At 37.1% G+C, this 22,354-nt stretch overlaps 1 protein-coding gene across 2 annotated transcripts in view; it reads right to left on the minus strand.

Annotated features, from left to right (window-relative positions):
• Positions 1-19,632, minus strand: part of MFS16 (major facilitator superfamily transporter 16) — a 30,507-nt gene extending 10,875 nt beyond the window's left edge. For both annotated transcript variants that reach the window (XM_088259199.1, XM_088259198.1), the window contains exons 1-6: positions 19,196-19,632; positions 7,376-7,554; positions 6,354-6,440; positions 4,971-5,104; positions 3,654-3,786; positions 1,978-2,135 (exon numbers count right to left, since the gene is read on the minus strand). In XM_088259199.1, the coding sequence (XP_088115325.1) occupies positions 1,978-2,135; positions 3,654-3,786; positions 4,971-5,104; positions 6,354-6,440; positions 7,376-7,554; positions 19,196-19,341 (837 nt within the window). In that variant the 5' untranslated portion in view covers positions 19,342-19,632. The remainder of the gene's footprint in view (positions 1-1,977; positions 2,136-3,653; positions 3,787-4,970; positions 5,105-6,353; positions 6,441-7,375; positions 7,555-19,195) is intronic.
• Between the last annotated feature and the right edge of the window lie 2,722 nt (positions 19,633-22,354).

The raw sequence follows: 22,354 nt of genomic DNA on the forward strand, positions 1-22,354 counted from the left end.
AGTAGGGGTTAGATAAGGATGCAAGTTACAATGCAAATATGATACCAAAACTATACTAATGACATACATTTTTTTAAATATGCAATTATTACTGATGATGCAGTATTATAAAGTTTTCCACGTTCTATAAATTGGCAAAATACGTAAGTAATATAAGTAGTTTGAAATGTCATATATATCGTTCACTCCTTTTAAGAACGTCATAAATAAAAAATCGGCATGTTTTCGGAATGCCCAAAAAATGTACTATATCCCAGCAAAAGCGGCATATTTTTAACTCAATATTTACCCGCTACAGGGCAGAAAGTATTGTTTTTGCATTTTGAAGAAAAGGTGTTGTTTAATTATTTTTTTAAACATACTAAATATTTTTCAAATGGAGAAAAAACCTTCAGGTTTTACCTAAAAAGATGTGTTGCACAGTAAAAAGTTCAATAAGTGGCTTGATATATTTTTTTAATACATTGTATTATATTTTGAAACTTTAAAAATGTTCTCCTGAAAAATCAAGTTTTTTGATTTTTGACGTTCTTGAAAGGAGTGAGCGATATGTGGTTTTACAAGTAAATTAAATTTTAAGTTAAATAGCGGGTATTTTATCCTGTCCGCCTCCGTAGTGTAATGGTCAGCACGCTCGGCTACCGTTAAAAAAAAGTGGTTTTAACCAAGTGCAATTTAAATTTTCAAAATACATAGATGTTACCACAAAGTGACTGCCGAATGAATTAATGAAATTATTGAATAAACTTAAAATGATATAGCAGCATTTTAAAATTATTGCATTATAAAAAGACTAACTAACTAACCATCCCACCACTCCCGCAAGGGCAGGCAGAGTAAATAGAATGTTACACCAATCTGCTTTGCAAACATTTTTAGCATCTTCCACATTCATGCATATCCTTTTACGGCATTTGTGTTCTACACGGAATTTTGCCATCCAGCACGTCAGTTAGCATATAAAATGGATTTACAACATTTTGAGTGTGTCCAAATACTTGTTCACAAAATCTGGATTATCTCCAATTACGGGGGTTATTTTCATATTATTTTTTGACATCTCATCAAAGATGAAGAAGAATATAAAAGTCTGGGCATTTACGGGGCTGACGACCGTCATAGGCTGGTTTAAGTGATTGCTTTACACACGTGTCACGTTCACCAATTCGACCCATTATTGACAACCATACTATTCAAATTCTTAGAAGTCCTATATATAAACCAATTTCGAAACGTTGTTCTTGAATCACTAGAACTTCATAAATGCCCAGACTGCCATATTTTTCTTCATCTTTGATGAGATGTCAAAAAATAATATAAAATGGATGATTGGCTTGGATTGGCTTGTGCATCTTTCTTCGGATCGGTGCTTTTGATCGGCGCGTGAATACGTTGCTCGTAAATTGCATCACGCTAAACTGTCGTAGTCGCTTTTATTTTTCAAAACCAGACGGTAAAATTCCGTGTAGGGCACAAGCGGATATAAACTAACAAGCTAATAACATGCGCAGATATATAATATATCACTCACTCCTTTCAAGAACGTCATAAATCAAATATCGTCAATTTTCAGTTGTGCATGTTTTCGGAATGCCCAGAAAATGCACTATATCCCAGCAAAGGAGGCATATTTTTAACTTAATATTTACCCGCTACAGGGCAGAAAGTGTTGTTTTTGCATTTTGAAGAAAAGGTATTGTTTAATTATTTTTTTAAACATACTAAATATTTTTCAAAAGCAGAAAAAACCTTCAGGTTTTATCTAAATAGATCTGTTGCACAGTAAAAAGTTCAATAAGTGGCTTGATACTGATTTTTAATACATTGTATTATTTTAAAAATTTACTTTTTAAGGAGAACGTTTTTAAATTACTTTAAAAACGTTCTCCTGATTAATTACTTTAAAATCAAGTTTTTTTATTTATGACGTTCTTGAAAGGAGTGAGCGATGTGTGTGTGTGTGTATATTCAACTTACTTTCCCTGTAGGGTTGTCTGGAGGCGGAAGGCCGACGTCCTGAGGGTCTTCCACGAGGAACAGCAGGACCGTGAAGCCCGCCGCGGCCATGATGAGGCCGGGCACGATGAAGGACATGGCCCAGTCGGTCTCCACAAAGCGGGCCGCTATCACCGAGCCTAACCGAGAACAAGGAGCATATTGCAAGCACATTCTGATACATACACATACCCTGTATTAACAACACAGTTCCGCCTCCGTAGCGTAATGGTCAGCATGCTCGGTTACCGCTCTGGAGGTCCCGGATTCAATTCCGAGGGTGAAATAAATATGAGTAATTTTTCACATTAATATTTATTCAATATTACCCAGAACTGGTACTGGTACGAATCGGAGAAAAGAAGATATATTGAAAGCTGTCCCACCGCATGCCCAGATCTGATACAGAAGCATCTAGGCTTCCTGACAGATCTGCTCTTGCAAAGCAATTTTTTTAAAACTAAGTTACAAAATTTATTGAAAATGTGAAACAACATAAAATTGTATCTCGATTTTACTGTGAATTTACATTTAAAAGCCTTCAATATCCCTGTCACTGCCAATCTAAATAAATACAAGTTTGTAAATCCGTCACCAAATTTTCTAGTAGTACCCCAGTGTAGGCAGTGAAAGGGATTAGTGTTTAGTTCAATTAGTCAGCTAGATTAGATTCCGACTCGACGTTGGCCGGTACACAGACGCCCACAACCCCGACCAGCACAGCAGACAGACACGGAATAGTGCAAAGACACTTACAGAGAATGGTCAGTCATCGCATTTCCACTCAACCATTATACCATTATTCATTGACACTCTATTACGGGAAAAAGAGATAGTGTAAATAATTTAGCAAACGTGTTTTCCGTTTTTTTTTTTAAAGATCATCTTCCTCTCACTATTTCTTGGCCAAATTTAATGCGCCGGTTGCGAGCTGGTAAGATCACTTGGCCCATGGCAGTTGTTGTAGCTGATGGAAGCGTGAGACGTCTGTCAAGCAATTCGTCTGGAATACACAGAACTAACTAACTAACCATCACGCCGCTTCCCCGCAGGGGTAGGCAGAGAGAATAGAGCGCCACACCACTCTGTCCTTGCAAACATTCTTCGCCTCTTCCACGTTCATGCATCTCCTCATACATACCCGCCGATTGTTACGACTCCTAACCTGACCACTTTCAAGTATTTGGCATACCTGATCGTGCCATGTTTTTCTCGGTCTTCCTCTGCTTCTTTTCTCGCTAACATTCGCCTCATAAATTTGTTTTACCGTTCTTTCCTCACTCATTCGTTCTACATGTCCAAACCATCTCAACACACCTTTCTTAATTTTATCAATAATGCTTATCTCAGCTTTGCATTCCTTCCTTATTTCACTATTCGCACATCTATCATACATCGTTTTGTTACAAATTCTTCTGAGAGATCGCATTTCGACTGCATTCAGTCTACTTTCATCCTTCTTTTGCCAATAAAAACCTATCAGCGGAATACACAGCTCTTTGATATAGTCGTATAGAGGTTGAAGTTTGTATCATTAAGGTGGTCTCTCGATATTTCTATCCTCCCTTAGATCCCTAAGGAATGGGTCACCAAACCTAGATGTTGACATACAACTCACCCAGAATATTCCCGATATACATTTTTGACGTACAACTCACCCAGAATGTTCCCGATTGACGTGTGGGAGTTCCATATGCCGAAGATGAGCCCCCTCTTGCCTTTTCCGAACCACTTCCCCACTATGGTCACCACTCCGGGCCAGCCCGTAGTCTGCGCGATGCCAGCTGCTGCCTGGAACGATTATGTGCTCGTAATGAGACATCTGTAGACATATCGCTCACTCCTTTCAACAACGTCATGTATCAAAAAACTTGATTTTTCAGGAGAACGTTCTTAAAGTTTAAGAATACAATAAAATGTATTAAAAATAAATATCGAAGCCGCTTAGTAAACTTTTTACTGTGCAACAGATCTTTTAAGGTAAAACCTGACGGGTTTTTCTACATTTGAAAAATATTTAGTATATTTAAAAAAATAATTAAGAAACACCTTTTCTTCAAAACACAAAAACGACACTCTCAGCCCTGTAGCGGGTAAATATTAAGTTAAAAATATGCCGCTTTTGCTAGGATATAGTACATTTTTTGGGCATTCCGAAAACATGCACAGCTGAAAATTGACGATTTTTGATATTTGACGTTGTTGAAAGGAGTGAGCGATATGAGACGTCTACAGATCACTATGTCATCACGCCTTTTGTACGACTGAAGAGGAAGTATGGGTGTTAATAAGGCTTGTGACCTATCATTGGTTGGTTAGGTGATCACTTTTTTACATTTTCATTCACCATTCTACCCATGATTGACAACCACACTACTCAAATTCTTGAAAGTTCTATATATATGAATCAATTTTGAAACATTACTCTTGAATCACTAGAACTTCACTAGAGACATCTATTGGTGAGATGAAAAGAAGCTTTTTATTGAGCAGAAACTCTTTTTTTTCTTCTTCATCTTTGATGAGATATCCAAAAATAATATGAAAATAACTCCTGTAATTGGAGATAATCCAGATTTTGTGAACAAGTATTTGGAAACACTCAAAATGTTGTAAATCCATTTTATATGCTAACTGACTTGCTGGATGGTAAAATTCTGTGTAGTGTACAAATCAGTAAGGGACATTTTTTGTTGTACGTTTTTTTTTGTATTTTTGGACCAAGTAGATTCTTCTTAGTCCAAAAATGCAAAAAAACGTACTACAAAAAAAATGTCCCTTACTGTGTTTTGAGTTTGGACAGGCCAAATGCCCTAAGTATGAGGATATGCGTGAATGTGCAAGAGGTTAAAATGTTTGGACATTTTAACCACAACAAGTATTTGGACACACTCAAAATGCTGTAAATAAATAACATGCTCCATTTCCCAACACTGTTTCTTGAAAAGCATTGAATGGATAAAGTATTTTATTACCTGGATGAATACGAAGTATCCCAAGGAATGGATGTCGTACGTCTTGGCAGCCCCAAACATGCAGCTGAATATCCCGGAGAGGATCATGCCGAATCCCAGGAAGTAGCGGAGATTCACCCTCTCGGCCACCAGACCTGGGAACAAGCAATCGATCGCATGTAACATTAACCAATTCTACCCACATTATTGACAACCACACTACTCAAATTCTTGGAAGTTCTACATATATGAACCAATTTAGAAACCTTGTCCTTGAATCACTAGAACTTCACTAGAGACATCTATTGGTGATATGTAAAGAAGCTTTTTTTTTGTTGACTAAGCAGTAGCTCTTATATTAGTATGTGAGGTCCGAATCTGAATTGAATTCTCTATGATATTGAGTGTCAGTCCGCATATGATCCGTACACCTTTCGAAGTGGAGACATCGTATGGTATACGGATGGATCGAAAAAAGATGGTCGGCCAGGATCTGGAATCTTTGGCGTCCACCCCAGACAGAAAAAATCAACTTGTCTGGGAGAATACATCACTGTTTTTCAGGCTGAAATGAGCGCAATCATGGAGTGCGCCCACATGAACCTTTACCGATCATCCTATGACAAAAAGATCTACATCCTCTTGGACAGCCAGGCGGCGCTTAAGGCTCTAGGCTCCGTTGAGATACAATCTAAACTAACCCATGAACGCATAGAGGCTCTAAACCGCCTGGGCGAGAGAAACGCGGTAAGGCTGGTTTGGGTGCCCGGGCATTGTGGTGTCATGGGCAACGAGGCTGCTGATAAACTTGCAAGAACTGGTGCTGAGAGGCCACCAATGGGCCCTGAACCCATATGCGGACTGACACTCAGCACTATCAAGTTTAGCCTAAAAAACTGGGCTATGGACATGAGCCAAGAGATCTGGTCCAACAGCTCAGGGATGAAACACGCAAAGTAACTGATCACAGGGTACTCGCGGAAATTCACCGCAGAAGCTTCAAAGCTTAGCAAAAAACAAATAAGGATCCTAACCAGGACCTTGACAGGACAATGCAGACTGAGGAAACACATGAGAAAAATTGAACTACACGACTCCCCAGTATGCAGATTTTGTATGGAGGATAACGAAATGCCAACCACATTCTCTATAATTGTGACGCACTCGCTCGCAAAGAAGTCACATCCTTGGAGGACCACTACTGGACTCCGAGAAGGTGAAGCTTCTACCACCAAGACAGGTCGTGAGCTACATGACTCATGTAGGTCTTGAGAGTGAGCCGTGATACAGAGGGAGGCCACAATAGACCTAATGCGGTCGCAGTGACATAAGGGATGCAAGATCCCTTGACCTCACAACAAAAAACAAGAAATGGGAAAGGTGAAAATAATTATTTGGACAAACCTGAGAAAAACATTGCGATGGCGTACGCAAACAGGAAGGCTGAATCGACCGTTCCTAGCAGAGCTGTGGCGTCTCCATCAGAGCCATCTGTAAGAAAATTAGTTCCGTTTTAACCCGTTGCAAGATGATATAATTTGTTCATACAACACACTATTTTATTTAGTCATTTTTTTTATTATTACATTAACATTAAAAACTAATAGTTTTACAAAGACAGTTTTACAAAGATAGTTTTACGAAGACAGCTTTACAAAGACTGTTTGATAAAGACAATATTAACCTTTTAACCGCGTTAACTTTGTTCTTGAGAGACGCCCGTGCGCGGCGGTATTTAGCTGTTTTTTAAATGATTACTATTATCATGTATTTAGTTAAGAAACAATTTATTTCCCTAAACAAAATCGTTCAATGGGATTCATTGTGCCTTTTTGGTACTCTATAATACACTTGTGTCACATTATTCTTGAAATATATCGTAATATAAACAAATAAGATCGTAACATAAATAAATCAAAGCACGCATCGTGTGTCACTCTTACCCACTGGCGATGCGTAGCGTCCAGAGTGAGACAGATATAGGGCATGATTATGACCCAGACTAATTATCGACCTCAAGAAAAATCAGGGATCTGTTCTTTTATTTATCCTTGTGATGTTACAAATCATTAGTCAGATATTTCAACAGATGTCATAAGGCCAAGGATTGACGTATTATTTTATCCAAAGTTCCACACCATGAAAAAATCCCTCCAAGTTGAACTGAGGTTCGAAACTTGGAGCAAAGTAAAAACACAAACGCTTATGTCAGCCGCGTATGGGGCATGTTTTGTGAAAACACATACGGTTATGCGAGCCGCGTGGATCCGTTTAAATAACAATTTACGAAGACAGTTTTACAAAGTCAGTATTACAATGACAGTATAACATGGATAATTTTACGAAGACAGTTTTACAAAGTCAATTTCACAAAGATAATTTTACAAAGACAGTTTTCTAAGCACAGTATTAGGAAGCCAGCTTACCGAAGGGGGCCCAGTCGCACCAGGTGGCGTTGTTAGAGGGGTCTATGTGGATGTCGGGCGGGGGCACGAGGCTGGTGCAGTTCTGGTGCAGGACGCTCTTCACCACCGAGATGGGCTTCCGCGTCAGGTGGTAGCACATGTACGAGAAGTACGTCAGGAGCAGGATGCTGCTGCGGTAGCTGCAAGGGAAGCGTTACGTCAATCCGTTAGAATATTTTGTGACATCACGATTTCTGGACGTTATATGCACCTACGACTTGTCATTATGAAGTGATTCATATTTAGCATTCTACTTTGTGACTTTTTTGTCCGCCTCTGTAGTGTAATGGTCAGCACGCTCGGCTACCGTTCTGGAGGTCCCGGGTTCGATTCCCAGGGGGGGTCAAATAAATATTAGTGATTTTTTCACTGTAATATTTATTCAATATTACCCTGGACTGGTACCTGAAGCGGAGGGCTGATCACCTTTCCTTCATGTGTTAAGATCAAGATAACACTGTGTTTATATGAAGCAGTGCCCTATGCACCATTGGGGTGCGGATAAGGGTTTTATTATTATTATTACTTTGTGACTACCAGTTTCAGAATAATCATTAAACATCAGGTCAAATGAAGATTTAAAATGAAATGGCTACGGTCTGACATTTATACAAAAATTAAATTATGAAAGAGAGAAAGAAGACAAATGAATCACAATGGGAATATTTTTAAAAGTGGACTCGAAGTTAAATTTAATTGATTATTTACTATGGGTATGTCTTTATTAATTGCTTAACTTATTTCTAATTTTTCTAGATTATCTAAACGAAGATAACATTAATATAACACTATAATATAATTTATTTATTGTAACTGCAGACAGTTGGTAGAATTCCATATTGTATTGCTGGGTAATATATCCAAAATAAAACAAGGTTTGTTGGATTGAAATCTACATTTATTTATGTATTTGTTAATATGTGACAAAACGCGTCACATATTAACATATACATAAATAAATGTAGAATTCAATCCAACAAACTTTGTTTTATTTTGGATATATTACCAAACAATACTATAATATAACACTCACTTTGTGAAGGATGAATGATAGGGAGAATGTCATAGTACCATAACAAAGTTAATAATAAATAATAATAAAACCCTTATCCGCACCCCAATGGTGCATAGGGCACTGCGTCATATAAACGCAGTGTTATCTTGATCGCTTACACATGAAGGAAAGGTGATCAGGCCTCCGCTTCAGGTACCAGTCCAGGGTAATATTGAATAAATATAACAGTGAAAAAATCACTTATATTTATTTTACCCCCCTTGGGAATCGAACCCGGGACCTCCAGAACGGTAGCCGAGCGGGCTGACCATTACACTACGGAGGCAGACATTACCAAGTTAATAATGGTATTAATTTAAAAAATAAATCATTCATTGCAAATATTGATGGAAATGGAAAGAAGGGGAAGAGGCCTATATCACAATGAGAATATTGTTAAGAAGAGGTATTTTACAAATACCGGAAGCCCTTATGTTTTTCCCCACTATATAAGGAGGCATTCCAGCTACTGCCTATCTGGAATCGACCAAATATTTCAGCAGTGGGTGCCAGACTAAAAAAGCTTGAGAACAGTCAGATTGAGGCGCTGGAAATTGTTGCGCGGTATGATGGATAATCCTGAAATGATCCGGAGCATCGGTCTGTATGTTCCCGATAGTTAGCTAAGACAGCGTCAGCATAGATTGTTTCTCATTACTATATCTGCCTATTTTTACTATATCCGCTATATTTGTCCGCCTCTGTAGTGTAATGGTCAGCACGGCTCGGCTACCGTTCTGGAGGTCCCGGGTTCGATTCCCAGGGGGGGTCAAATAAATATAAGTGATTTTTTCACTAAAATATTTATTTAATAATACCCTGGACTGGTCCCTGAAGCGGAGGGCTGATCACCTTTCCTTCATATGTACACGATCAAGATAACACTGCGTTTATATGAAGCAGTGCCCTATGCACCATTGTGGTGCAGATAAGGTTTATATACAGGACCAACCTGCCAATAGTTATGCCTGTAGGAAGAGCTACTGCTATGCTGAACAATACGGCTGTCCAAACTTAAAACACAGTAAGGGACATTTTTTTAAGGTTTTTTTTGCATTTTTGGACTAAGTAGAATCTACTTAGTCTAAAAATGCAAAAAAAAACGTACTACAAAACAAAATGTCCCTTACTGTGTTTTGAGTTTGGACAGCCGAATACCTGTTCCATGTGCCTGAGGGGGTATTCCCAAGCAGGAATTTTCTACATCTTTAACAAGAGTGTTCTAGCTTAATTTATAATTTTTGTTTTGATGTATACGCTTTAAATTTTAGTTCGTAATGTAAATATCAATTATTATTGAATAACGTTTTGAGTGTGTCCAAATACTTGTTCACAAATCCGGATTATCTCCAATTAAAGGAGTATTTTTCATATCAGTTTTTGACATCTCATCAAAGATGAATAATAATATGGAAGAGTTTTTGCTCAATAAAAAGCTTCTTTTCATCTCACCAATAGATGTCTCTAGTGAAGTTCTAGTGATTCAAGAACAATGTTTCAAAATTGGTTCATATATATAGAACTTCAAGAATTTGAGTAGTGTGGTTGTCAATAATGGGTAGAATTGGTGAATGTTACACGTGTGTAAAGTGATCACTTAAACCAGCCCCGTAAATCCCCAGACTTCCATATTCTTCTTCATCTTTGATGAGATGTCAAAAAATATTTTTGAATAAATTGAAATTGAATTTAATGGAAACATTTTACAATATTATATTTCAGACAGTAAAATTATCAAATGCATTAACCTCCATTGTTTGAGAGTGGTACAAGGTTGAATACAAGTCACGATTTGTGGAATGCCTCCACGAAATACTCATTAAAAAATGTATATTAAACTGCAAACTAATTTTTACGAAGGCAGATAAAGTCAATATTCCACTTTTCGTCAAACAAACTACTATATGCTAAAATAATCCATAGATATTCATTTCCAAATACCTCTCACATATCGCTCACTCCTTTCAAGAACGTCATAAATCAAAAATCGACAATTTTCAGTTGAGCATATTTTCGGAATGCCCAGAAAATGTACTATATCCCAGCAAAAGTGGCATATTTTTAGCTTAATATTTACCCGCTACAGGGCAGAAAGTGTTGTTTTTGCATTTTGAGAAAATGTTTTTTTAATTATGTTTTTAAACATACTAAATATTTTATAAATGGAGAAAAAACATTCAGGTTTTACCTAAAAAGATCTGTTGCACAGTAAAAAGTTCAAAAAGTGGCTTGATATTTATTTTTAATACATTGTATTATATTTATAAACTTTAAAAAGGTTCGCCTGAAAAATCAAGTTTTTTGATTTATGACGTTCTTGAAAGGAGTGAGCGATATATACAATATCTAATATAAAAATACACTAATAGAGAAACAAAAAGTCTGAAACATAAAATAATTATAAAGTAACAAATAGTAAGCACTGGTAAATACACGTCTCCTTCGCACACTATCAGCGAGCAGTGAGAGAGAGTGAAACACAACATTTAAATTTATCCATTATAACATGGAGAAGAAATGCTGAGAAAGTACACACTTCAAGGTGGATAACAATATATTAAATAAATCTATACTATCAAAAGCATTGGCTAACATGTGAAGCCATAGAATGGGAGGGAACATGGCATAGTTTGCATTATGTACAAATACTGGGATTACAGATTTTTGCCTAGTACCTCTTGGACGCACGCTAAGCTTTATTTGATTTAGGAGATCAGGGCTGTTAAGAATTTTATATAACAGGACCAAATCAGTAATTACCCTTCTATCACTAAGATTTATTAATTTTAGCCGCTTCATTATGTAATTATAATCTAACTCAACAATGGGTATATTTAGTTTAAAATTTATGTATTTTTTTTGTGTTGAAGAAAAGGTAGTGTTTAATTATTTTTTTAAATATACTAAATATTTTTCAAATGTAGAAAAAACATTAAGGTTTTACCTTAAAAGATCTATTGCACAGTAAAAAGTTTAAAAAGTGGCTTGATATTTATTTTCAATACATTTCATTATATTTTTAAACTTTAAAAACAATCTCCTAAAAAATCAAGTTTTTTGATATTTCGCTCACTCCTTTCAAGAACGTCATAAATCAAAAATCGTCAATTTTCAGTTGTGCGTGTTTTCGGAATGCCCAGAAAATGTACTATATCCCAGCAAAAGCGGCATATTTTTTACTTAATATTTACCCGCTACAGGGCAGAAAGTGTTGTTTTTGCATTTTGAATAAAAGGTTGACGTGGTGAAACCACGTTTCTCCTCTAGCCTGGCAAAAATAATCAATTATCAATCGTTTAATTTAATTAGTCTTAGGTAAATTTTTTTTCTGTGCGCGCAAATATTTTTTATGGCCCCGACCTTTTATAATTTACCTGTCATAAAACTAAAATGTATTTAAAAGGTTTGAATCATAAAAAAACTGTCGCCAACCCGCTGGCCTTTGAGGGATAATAGATGTTTGCCGGCGGTCATTTATCCTAAGAGCATTCTTTATTATATTATAAATAAAATTAAGGCTAATTGATGTCTAGACGTTGAAAATTTTGGGGGTGGAAACAAGCGCACCGTCAGCCAATGAAAAATGGTTTCGAGGGCGTGATCTTCAAGGAGAGAAACCGAATATAACGGGAAGAAATCAGTGGGATCGCTCTCTTAGAAGCCAACAGTTGGAAGGATCAGTTGGGAGGAATCAGTCGTAAAAGGAAAGACCGACCAGTCGGACTGGTCGGAATAATCACTTGGAAGCCGGAGCACTTGGAAGCCGGAGGACTTGGAAGCCGGGACTTGGAAGCCGGGACTTGGAAGCCGGGACTTGGAAGCCGGGACTTGGAAGCCGGCAGTTGGCCGGAAAAGAGTTGGTCGGAATAGTCTCTTGGAAGCCAACAATTGGAAGGATCAGTTGGAGGGAGTAAGTCGTAAGAGGAGATCGACCAGTCGGACGGCTGGTCAGTCAGAAGACACAGAGAAGAAGAAGAGTTGGACGGAGCATTCGGGAAATCAGTGGGATCGAGGAGTTGTAAGCAGCAGTCGGGAGAGATCAGGGGGATCGAGCAGTCGGGAGAAATCAGTTAGAAGGAGCATACCTACACCAGGTTTTAAGACTTAAGTGAGGAGAAGAGCGGGAGCTCTACGCCGGGAGAGAGAGAAGATAGAAAAAAGGAAGTTACTCATCCGGAGTATCAAAAGCAGACCCACGCCGGGTCATAAGCCTCAAATTAAGAGCTGAAGCTCTACTAGGAGAAGAAGAAGATAAGAAGCAAGAATCATCGCACGGCGGCCCGTCATAAGAAGAACCTCATCCCAGCATCCAACGGCGCAGCTTTTTCACAAAGGATCACGGCCACACCAGCATCATGGCGCATCTTTTCCACCAAAGGTTAGAATAAGTTTAATTTAAGATAGGATTAATTAATTTTAAGCTAATTTAAGATAGCAGATAAGATTAGTTTAAGTTAAAGTCGCTTTCGTATAATTATTATATTTTTAATTAAATCAATTTAAGTATATTTTTTGTGCAAAATTTTCTTTCATCTCCCTACCCCTCCTTCTAATATTCCCAAGGTATATCAGCTTGATAAGGTGGGCGACGTCAAGGTATTGTTTAATTATTTTTTTAAATATGCTAAAAAAAATTCAAACGGAGATAAAACCTTCAGGTTTACCTAAAAAGATCTGTTGCACAGTAAAAAGTTCAACGAGTGGCTTGTTATTTATTTTTAAAATATTGTATTATATTTTTAAACTTTAAAAGCGTTCTCCTGAGAAATCAAGTTTTTTGATTTATGACGTTCTTGAAAGGAGTGAGCGATATGACGTTGTTGAAAGGAGTGAGCGATATATGTATATTGTGGTTGAAGTTCCTGTTACTGAGACACCGATCCAAGAAGAAATGGGTGACCTTCCCAGTTATTGCCCCGTGTGATTCACAAACAGTTTAGATTTCCTTATCAGAGTGGAGTACATATCGGTTTGAGTAAACACATACCTTTGTTTACATTTTCTAGCTACCTACTGCAAGCCGTGCCGGCAAATACACTGACGAGTGTAGAATGCATGATGCTGACTACAAACATATATATATATATATATATATATATATATATATATATATATATATATATATATATATATATATATATATATATATATATATATATATATATATATACATATATATATATATAATGATTAAAGAAAACACTTCATTTTTTACCACTTGAGTTTTATTATAGACTACATGTTTCAGAAGTTAAACTTCCATCATTCAGGTTTGTATAGTAACTAAAATATAAAATTGTTCTATAAATAAGGAGAGGGGAAAGTAAGGGGAAGGGGTTAGTCAAGGGACGGAGTTTGAAAACAAAGGAAAAATGGAAAGCAAAGGTGAAGAATTTTGAAGCAATATATTATTTAATAAATTATTATTAGAATTTAGGTTTTTTTGGATTTCTAAATTTTCAAGATAATTCATAATTTGGCCTTTATATATATATATATATATATATATATATATATATATATATATATATATATATATATATATATATATATATATATATATATATATATATATATATATATATATATATATATATATATATATATATATATATATATATATATATATATATATGTATATAAATATATATATATATATATATATATATATATATATATATATATATTTTTTTTTTTTTCGAACCCTTATCCGCACCCCAGTGATGCATAGGGCACTGCATCATATAAACGCAGTGTTTATCTTGATCGTTAACACATGAAGGAAAGGTGATCAGCCCTCCGCTTCAGGTACCAGTCCAGGGTAATATGGAATAAATATTAGAGTGAAAAAATTACTTATATTTATTTGACCACCTGGGAATCGAACCCGGGACCTCCAGAACGGTAGCCGAGTGTGCTGACCATTACACTACGGAGGCGGATATATATATATATATATATATATATATATATATATATATATATATATATATATATATATATATATATATATATTTGGAAGTATATATATGGAAGTATATACTTATAACCCTGATCATGTTAACGCACTGAGTCATTGAGTGATCTGTGAAAAAGATTCACAGATCACTCAATGACTGTTTTTCCTCACAGGATTATCACATGCCTTATCAAATACGTAATAAAATTTATCTCAAGTATTATCTAGGAAAGGCCTCTCAATATCTAATGCAGTGCCTTCTTAATCAGATGTGGGTCATGGTCGTAATTTAAATATGCTACATTAACCATTTTATGTAAACTTATTTACACATTTGCCATTCTTCCTTGTCTTTGTTATCAAGATATATTATATTATATACGCCTTAACACATTGTTTGCGGGGCGGTTTTGTTCATCAAGCCCGACCCTAATTATACTCCGGCAGTCTGCCGCCCGACTCTCAGTATACTAATCACAAGTAGCCGCAACACCCAATTCCCATCTGTACAATGTTTGCAGGCGTCTCTCGCGCTCTACCTAAAGTAAGCAAATAGAACGCTCGCAAGCGTCTCCCGCTCTCTACCGACAGTATGGAAAAGGACCCTTATTATACTCTGGCAGTCTGCCGCCCGACCCTCAGTATACTAATCACAAGTAGCCGCAACACCCAATTCCCATCTGTACAATGTTTGCAGGCGTCTCTCGCGCTCTACCTAAAGTAAGCAAATAGAACGCTCGCAAGCGTCTCCCGCTCTCTACCGACAGTATGGAAAAGGACCCTTATTATACTCTGGCAGTCTGCCGCCCGACCCTCAGTATACTAATCACAAGTAGCCGCAACACCCAATTCCCATCTGTACAATGTTTGCAGGCGTCTCTCGCGCTCTACCTAAAGTAAGCAAATAGAACGCTCGCAAGCGTCTCCCGCTCTCTACCGACAGTATGGAAAAGGACCCTTATTATACTCTGGCAGTCTGCCGCCCGACCCTCAGTATACTAATCACAAGTAGCCGCAACACCCAATTCCCATCTGTACAATGTTTGCAGGCGTCTCTCGCGCTCTACCTAAAGTAAGCTAATAGAACGCTCGCAAGCGTCTCCCGCTCTCTACCGACAGTATGGAAAAGGACCCTAATTATACTCTGGCAGTCTGCCGCCCGACCCTCAGTATACTAATCACAAGTAGCCGCAACACCCAATTCCCATCTGTACAATGTTTGCAGGCGTCTCTCGCGCTCTACCTAAAGTAAGCAAATAGAACGCTCGCAAGCGTCTCCCGCTCTCTACCGACAGTATGGAAAAGGACCCTTATTATACTCTGGCAGTCTGCCGCCCGACCCTCAGTATACTAATCACAAGTAGCCGCATCACCCAATTCCCATCCTTATTAGTTTCCTACAAATAATGTGTTCACACATTGTTGTTGGATGGATATGCGCGCTAATTAGTACCATGAGCGGGAGTTTTTTTTTACATATTATAAAATGATTATTAAACATGATATGAAGGCATGGCCTAGGTGACGTTGTCCATGATAAAAGGACCTACAACCTGATGACGAGGATAGCTGACCCCAACAGTCTGCAAAGACGATAAGTTGGGATGGAGCCAGGAAGAAGATATGTGAATCAGTTACAGCAAATAAAAACAAAAAGAAAGCTAAACTGGCAGTCTAGGGTCCAATCCTAATGTACAGAAGTGAAGCATGTATTTGGCAAAAGAAGGATGAAAGTAGACTGAATGCAGTCGGGATGCCATCTCTCAGTGCGGCAAAACCATGTATGGTAGAAGTTCCAATGGTGATATAGGGAAAGGGTGCAAGGCTGAGATAAGCATTATCCAGCAAATTAAGAAAGGTGTGTTGAGATGGTTTGGGCATGTGAATCAAATGAGTGAAGAAAGAATGGTAAAACAAATTTATGAGATAATTGCGGTTGGTTGGTAGTAAAAGCAGACGAAGACCAAGGAAAACTTGGCATGATCTTCTCTTCTTCTTCTTTTTCATCTTGTTGTAGGCCTGTGGCCTGTTTTTAAGAGGGATTAGCCTCTTTTTCGGCATGATCAAGTATTTCAAACACTTGAAAGAGCTCCTAAGCGTATATATGAGGAGCAGTGGCGGTACTTCCATAGAAGCCCATAAGCCTGGCTTGCCTAACAAGTCCGAATAAAAATTATCAAATCAGCATCAAACTATTAAAAATACATAATAAGGGTATGGTTGTTTTTAAATTATCGCGCTTGTTCGTAGTACTGGAAACATCTAGCCGAGAATAGCCGAGATCACAATGCATTGTTTATCTTTATGATGTTTTTTGGGGGCTAACTGTACTGGGAATGGTATGAATAGAAGAAATTATAGGTACGTCATGTATTCACGAAAGTGGAAAATAAGGGCTCGCCTTACTGGTAAACCCTAGGCGCGCCACTGATGAGGAGATACATGAATTAGGAAGTGGCGAAGAATATTTGCAATAAGACAAATTGGTGTGGCGTTCTATTCTCTCTGCCTACCCCTGCAGAGAAGCGACGCGATGGTTGGTTACTTAATTAGTGATTGCAGTAAGCAATAATAAATCCCTTACCGCACCCCAATGGTGCATAGGGCACTGCTTCATATAAACGCAGTGTTATCTCGATCGATTACACATGAAGGAAAGGTGATCAGCCCTCCACTCCAGGTACCAGTCCAGTGTAATATTGAATAAATATTAGAGTGAAAAAATCACTTATATTTATTAAACCCCCCTGGGAATCGAACCCGGGACTTTCAGAACGGTAGCCGAGCATGCTGACCATTACACTACGGAGGCGGACAAAAATTAGTGATTGCAGTAAGCAAACTCTAACAAATTGTGATTTTAAATTCTTCTACAGCAATCATTTACAATATGCCTATAGAAGTGCAGTATTCATTAAAAAAATCAATGAAAAACACCTGTACAAATAAAATCATTCTATTAATATGTATTGTGTAACCGAGTGTTACGATGATGCCAAATTTGTATCGTAAATCATTTTTCCGTCTTTGTATCATTACGGTTAACGCAGTTTTATTTTATTTGACCAGTAAAAAAGTCCAGAAAACCAGGTCCCGTGGTTAATGACGCAGACTCATAAGTCAGATTTTTTCAGTTCGAACCTACTTACACACTAACCACAATTTGATACCTATTTCCAATAATAAGCCGCTCAGGCTCACAGAAACAGTATGAAATTGAAATATTTGAGTAAATAATAAAAACACAAATATTTCTCTTTTTTAATTTATATAAAAAAATGTTAATATGTTTATAAATGGTTAGAAATAAAAATTATAACGTAAAATATGGTTATAAATCGCTCACTCCTTTCAAGAACGTCATAAATCAAAAATCGACATTTTTCAGTTGTGCATGTTTTCGGAATGCCCAGAAAATGTACTATATCCCAGCAAAAGAGGCATATTTTTAACTTAATATTTACCCGCTACAGGGCAGAAAGTGTTGTTTTTGCATTTTGAAGAAAAGGTATTGTTTAATATTTTTTTTTTAATCAACTAAATATTTTTCAAATGGAGAAAAAACCTTCAGGCTTTACCTAATAAGATCTGTTGCACAGTAAAAAGTTCAGTAAGTGGCTTGATATTTATTTTTAATACATTGTATTATATTTATTTACTTTAAAAACGTTCAATCCAAAATCCAAAATCATGGTTTTTGAAAGAGATGAATGTAGATCTGAGTGTGAAATATTGGTAAATGGGGAGATTTTGGAACAGGTAGATGATTTCATATATTTGGGTAGTATGTTTTCTAGGGATGGAAAGATTGACATAGAAAGGAGAGTGAATGCTGGGAACAGAGTGAATGGTGCACTAAAATCATTTTTAGCAAATAAAAATCTATCAGCGGAAGCTAAACTGGCAGTACACAATGGAGTTCTGGTTCCAACCCTTATGTATGGAAGCGAAGCATGGAGTTGGCAAAAGAAGGATGAAAGCAGACTGAATGCAGTCGAAATGCGATCCCTCAGACGAATGTGTGGCAAAACGATGTTTGATAGATGTTCGAATTATGAAATAAGGAAAGAATGTAAGGCTGAGATAAGCATTTTTGATAAAATTAAGAAAGGTGTGTTGAGATGGTTTGGACATGTGGAGCGTATGAGTGAAGAAAGAACGGTTAAACAAATTTATGGGGCAATTGTAGTTGGAAAAAGAAGCAGAGGACGACCGAGGAAAACTTGGCACAATCAGGTATGTCAAATACTTGAAAGCGGCCGGGTCAGGAGTCGTAATAATCGTCGGGTATGTATGAGGAGATGCATGAATGTAGAAGAGGCAAAGAATGTTTGCAAAGACAGAGTGGTGTGGCGTTCGATTCTCTCTGCCTACCCCTGCGGGGAAGCGGCGTGATGGTTAGTTAGTTAGTTAGTTACTTAAAAATATTCTCCTGAAAAATCAAGTTTTTTGATTTATGATGTTCTTGAAAGGAGTGAGCGAAATGTCAGTTAAATATGGTTGTACATATTTTATAAGTCTATTGTTGTAAAAACTCTCCAATATCCGAATACAGTTTCAAATGTGTAAAGAAGCTGTATTCGGCTAATGAAAACTAAAACCATTTGTTATCTAATAAAAACGATTTGTTTTCAAAATAATTCACTACTTTTAACGAATTGTTTGAGGTATTGAACGCCTCCCGAAACTCCGTAAAGTCATTGATAAAAATGTGATTTACTTCAAATACAACAGAGAAAATAGGATAAACAAATGCAGGATAACTCACCATAGCTGTCGATTGAATCTCCGTCTCGGGCAGCATGTCAACGCGAATTTTTGAATGAAAACAACACCAAAAGGTGCTCCCCGCAAATGGCTACTCATCTTTGTGCACAACAGTTTACGGAGATAGAATTTCAATCTAAAAGGCATCGGTGATATGTGGTCATCTATTGGCGTGAGTCATTTTAGAACGAGATTCGTTGCTACCAAGTGACGTGGGAACTCACTAGGAAGTGATTATCCACGCAAAAAACAAAGGATTGCCCTTCACTACAATCGCACTAACTTTGGCGTTTTTTTCAGTTAAAAAAACGCGTATTTAATTCGAAAACCTGCTCTTATCACAGCTCACGACAGCCGGACGATATGCGACAAACAAAACCAAACTATGTAATACAGATTATAATGTCACTAGGCGAAAACAATAGCCATAGATTATTTAGTAGAATGACAACAGCAGTGTATGCTTAGAAATTGTGAAGCTGTCAAAAACGCGGTCCAAATATAACAAGTCTGCTCATTGGTTTAACAAAACTTGTCATTTGTTGCGCATGTAGTCACGCTCCATACATAAAATCAAATTCTCTCCTTTGAATGACTGAGCGTGACGTCATTATATTTGAGTAATAGATGTCTCTAATGCATGATTTTTACACAATCAGACTATGTGTATTTTTTAAACATCAATAGCGATAGATAACGATCAGATAACTACTGGTAGTTAGTAAATTATTTATTTAAACCCTAAAATAGGTTTTGTTGCAATGTTTATAAGAGTGATATTAGTATCAAAATTTTTATCTTTTTTGATTAAAATGATATTGGTGATCAATGTCAAAACATTATCAAAATCAAACCAATGACCTTTCTTTTTCTAAAATAACGATTTCATAATACGTAAAAGTTATTTATTTAAAATTGTTCGCAGTCAGATAACTAACTTACTAACCATTACGGCAATTCCCCGTAGGAAAAGACAGAGATAATAAAGCGCCACACCACTCTGTCTTTGCAAACATTCTTCGCCTCTTCCACGTTCATGCATCTCCTCATACATGCCCGCCGGTTATTTTGACTCCTGACCTGACCACTTTCAAGTATTTGACAAACCTGATCTTGCCAAGTTTTTATCGGTCTTCCTGTGCTCCCTTTTCCAACTACATTCGGTCTTTAATTTGTTTTACCGTTCTTTCCACACTCATTCGCTCCACATGTCCAAACTATCTCAACGGATGTGGTGCGTGTGGAAAATGATTGATATCGCAGTGATACGTAAAGTTCTCTTGTTAATTTCAATATTATATCATACTGACAGTTGTGGTATGAATGGAGTAAAAAAAAAAATATATATATATATATATATATATATATATATATATATATATATATATATATATATATATATATATATATATATATATATATATATATATATATATATATATATATATATATATATGTATATATATATATATATACATATATATATAAAATACCTTTTAAAATCATTAGTAGGTACCTACTTATTGCACTTTGAACTTGACTCACGGCATTCCTCGGTTCAATAACCATATGAGTCACCAAAACATTGTTTATCTCCCTTCTGAATTATGTCATCGTAAATTGGATTCAATTACGGACGACTTGGCGACCTCCCGTATTACATTAATGTAAATAAATACCAGTTCAATAAAATGTTATCACTCATGTTGTAGGTCAGTGTGTAGTGAGGTCAGAAAGGTATTATTTGGAAACAATCGTTAAATAATTTGTAATTCTGCTCGATATGAATATTTACTTCTAGAAATAATACATGTATTGCCATCTAGCGTCAAAATGATGAACTAATTTGAAATATTTTTCGGTTCGAATCTTGGAAAACTAACAAAATATGAAGACTTGTTTTTTTTTTAACCCAATGATGATAGGGCACTGCATCGTAGTGACGCAGCGTTATCTTGATCGTTAATTTCATGAAGGCAAGGCGATCGGCCCTGAGCTTCTTGTACCAGTCCAGGGTGATATCAATATATATGAGAGTGAAAATATCCCGTATTAATTTTGACCCCCCTAGGAATCGAACCCGGGACTTCCAGCACGGTAGCTAAAGTTAGGTTATTCTTCTAACCCTTACCCACACTTAATGATGCATAGGGCACTGCATCATATTGACCCCTTGTTTCTAAATCATTACTTACGCGAAGGCGAGGTGATAACTCCTGCGCTTCAGGGACCAGTCCAGAGTAATATTAAATAAATATTATAGTGTAAAATTATTAAAATTTGTTTCAACCCCCCTGGGAATCGAACCGGGGACCTCCAGCACGGTAGCTTAACACGCTAATCATTGCACCACAGAGGTGGACTTACAAAAATAAGGTTAGGTTCTTCTTCTCCGTCTTATTGCTCATTGCTTAGGGTTGTGACCCTTGCAGAAGCAATGACTCTTCTCCAGTTATCCCTTGACTGCGCTGCACGTAGCGCTCCAACCACCGAGGTGCCTGCTGCTGTCTTAATTTGATCGGTCCATCGTGTGGGGATCTTCCTCTCCCTCTTTCCCTCCAGGCTACCGATCACAACTAGTCGTTCCAGGCTATCCTCATTACCACGCGCAAAGTGTCCAAAGAACTGGAGAATCTGTTGGGTACAGATATTGGCCAGAGTCAAGCCATCCAAGCGTAGTTCCTGGCGAATGGACTCATTGGTGCGTCTAGCTGTCCATGGAATTTGGAGCATGCGCCTTCAATACCACATTTTGAAGGCATCAATTTTTCTCCTTTCTGCTGCTTTTATGGTAATGGAGTGGACCAAGCTCCTGACAAGCTTCATCTTGGTGTTGTTACTCACACCCCGGGCTTTCCAGATTTTGTCTAGCTTAGACATGGCACTTTTGGCAATGGCGATACGACATCCAATCTCTCCTTCACAAGTTCCTTCATTGCTGATTTGAGATCCAAGGAACTGGAACTCGTTTATTATCTCTAAACCTTCGAGCGAGTTCCTGAGATCACCAAACTTTTTAGATCGATCTATGATCATGATCTTCTTGCTTTGGTTAATCTCTAGTCCCAGTGCCTTGCTCTCAATCTCTACTCGTTTAAGGAGATCTACCATCTCTTTTGGGTCTTTGGCCAAAAGTGTTGTGTCCTCCGCATATCGTATA

The sequence above is a fragment of the Brachycentrus maculatus genome, unplaced genomic scaffold (genome assembly GCF_059751285.1).
Source record: "Brachycentrus maculatus isolate JH-2025_06_01 unplaced genomic scaffold, ASM5975128v1 h1tg000114l, whole genome shotgun sequence".
In the NCBI taxonomy this organism is placed as follows: Eukaryota; Metazoa; Arthropoda; class Insecta; order Trichoptera; family Brachycentridae; genus Brachycentrus; species Brachycentrus maculatus.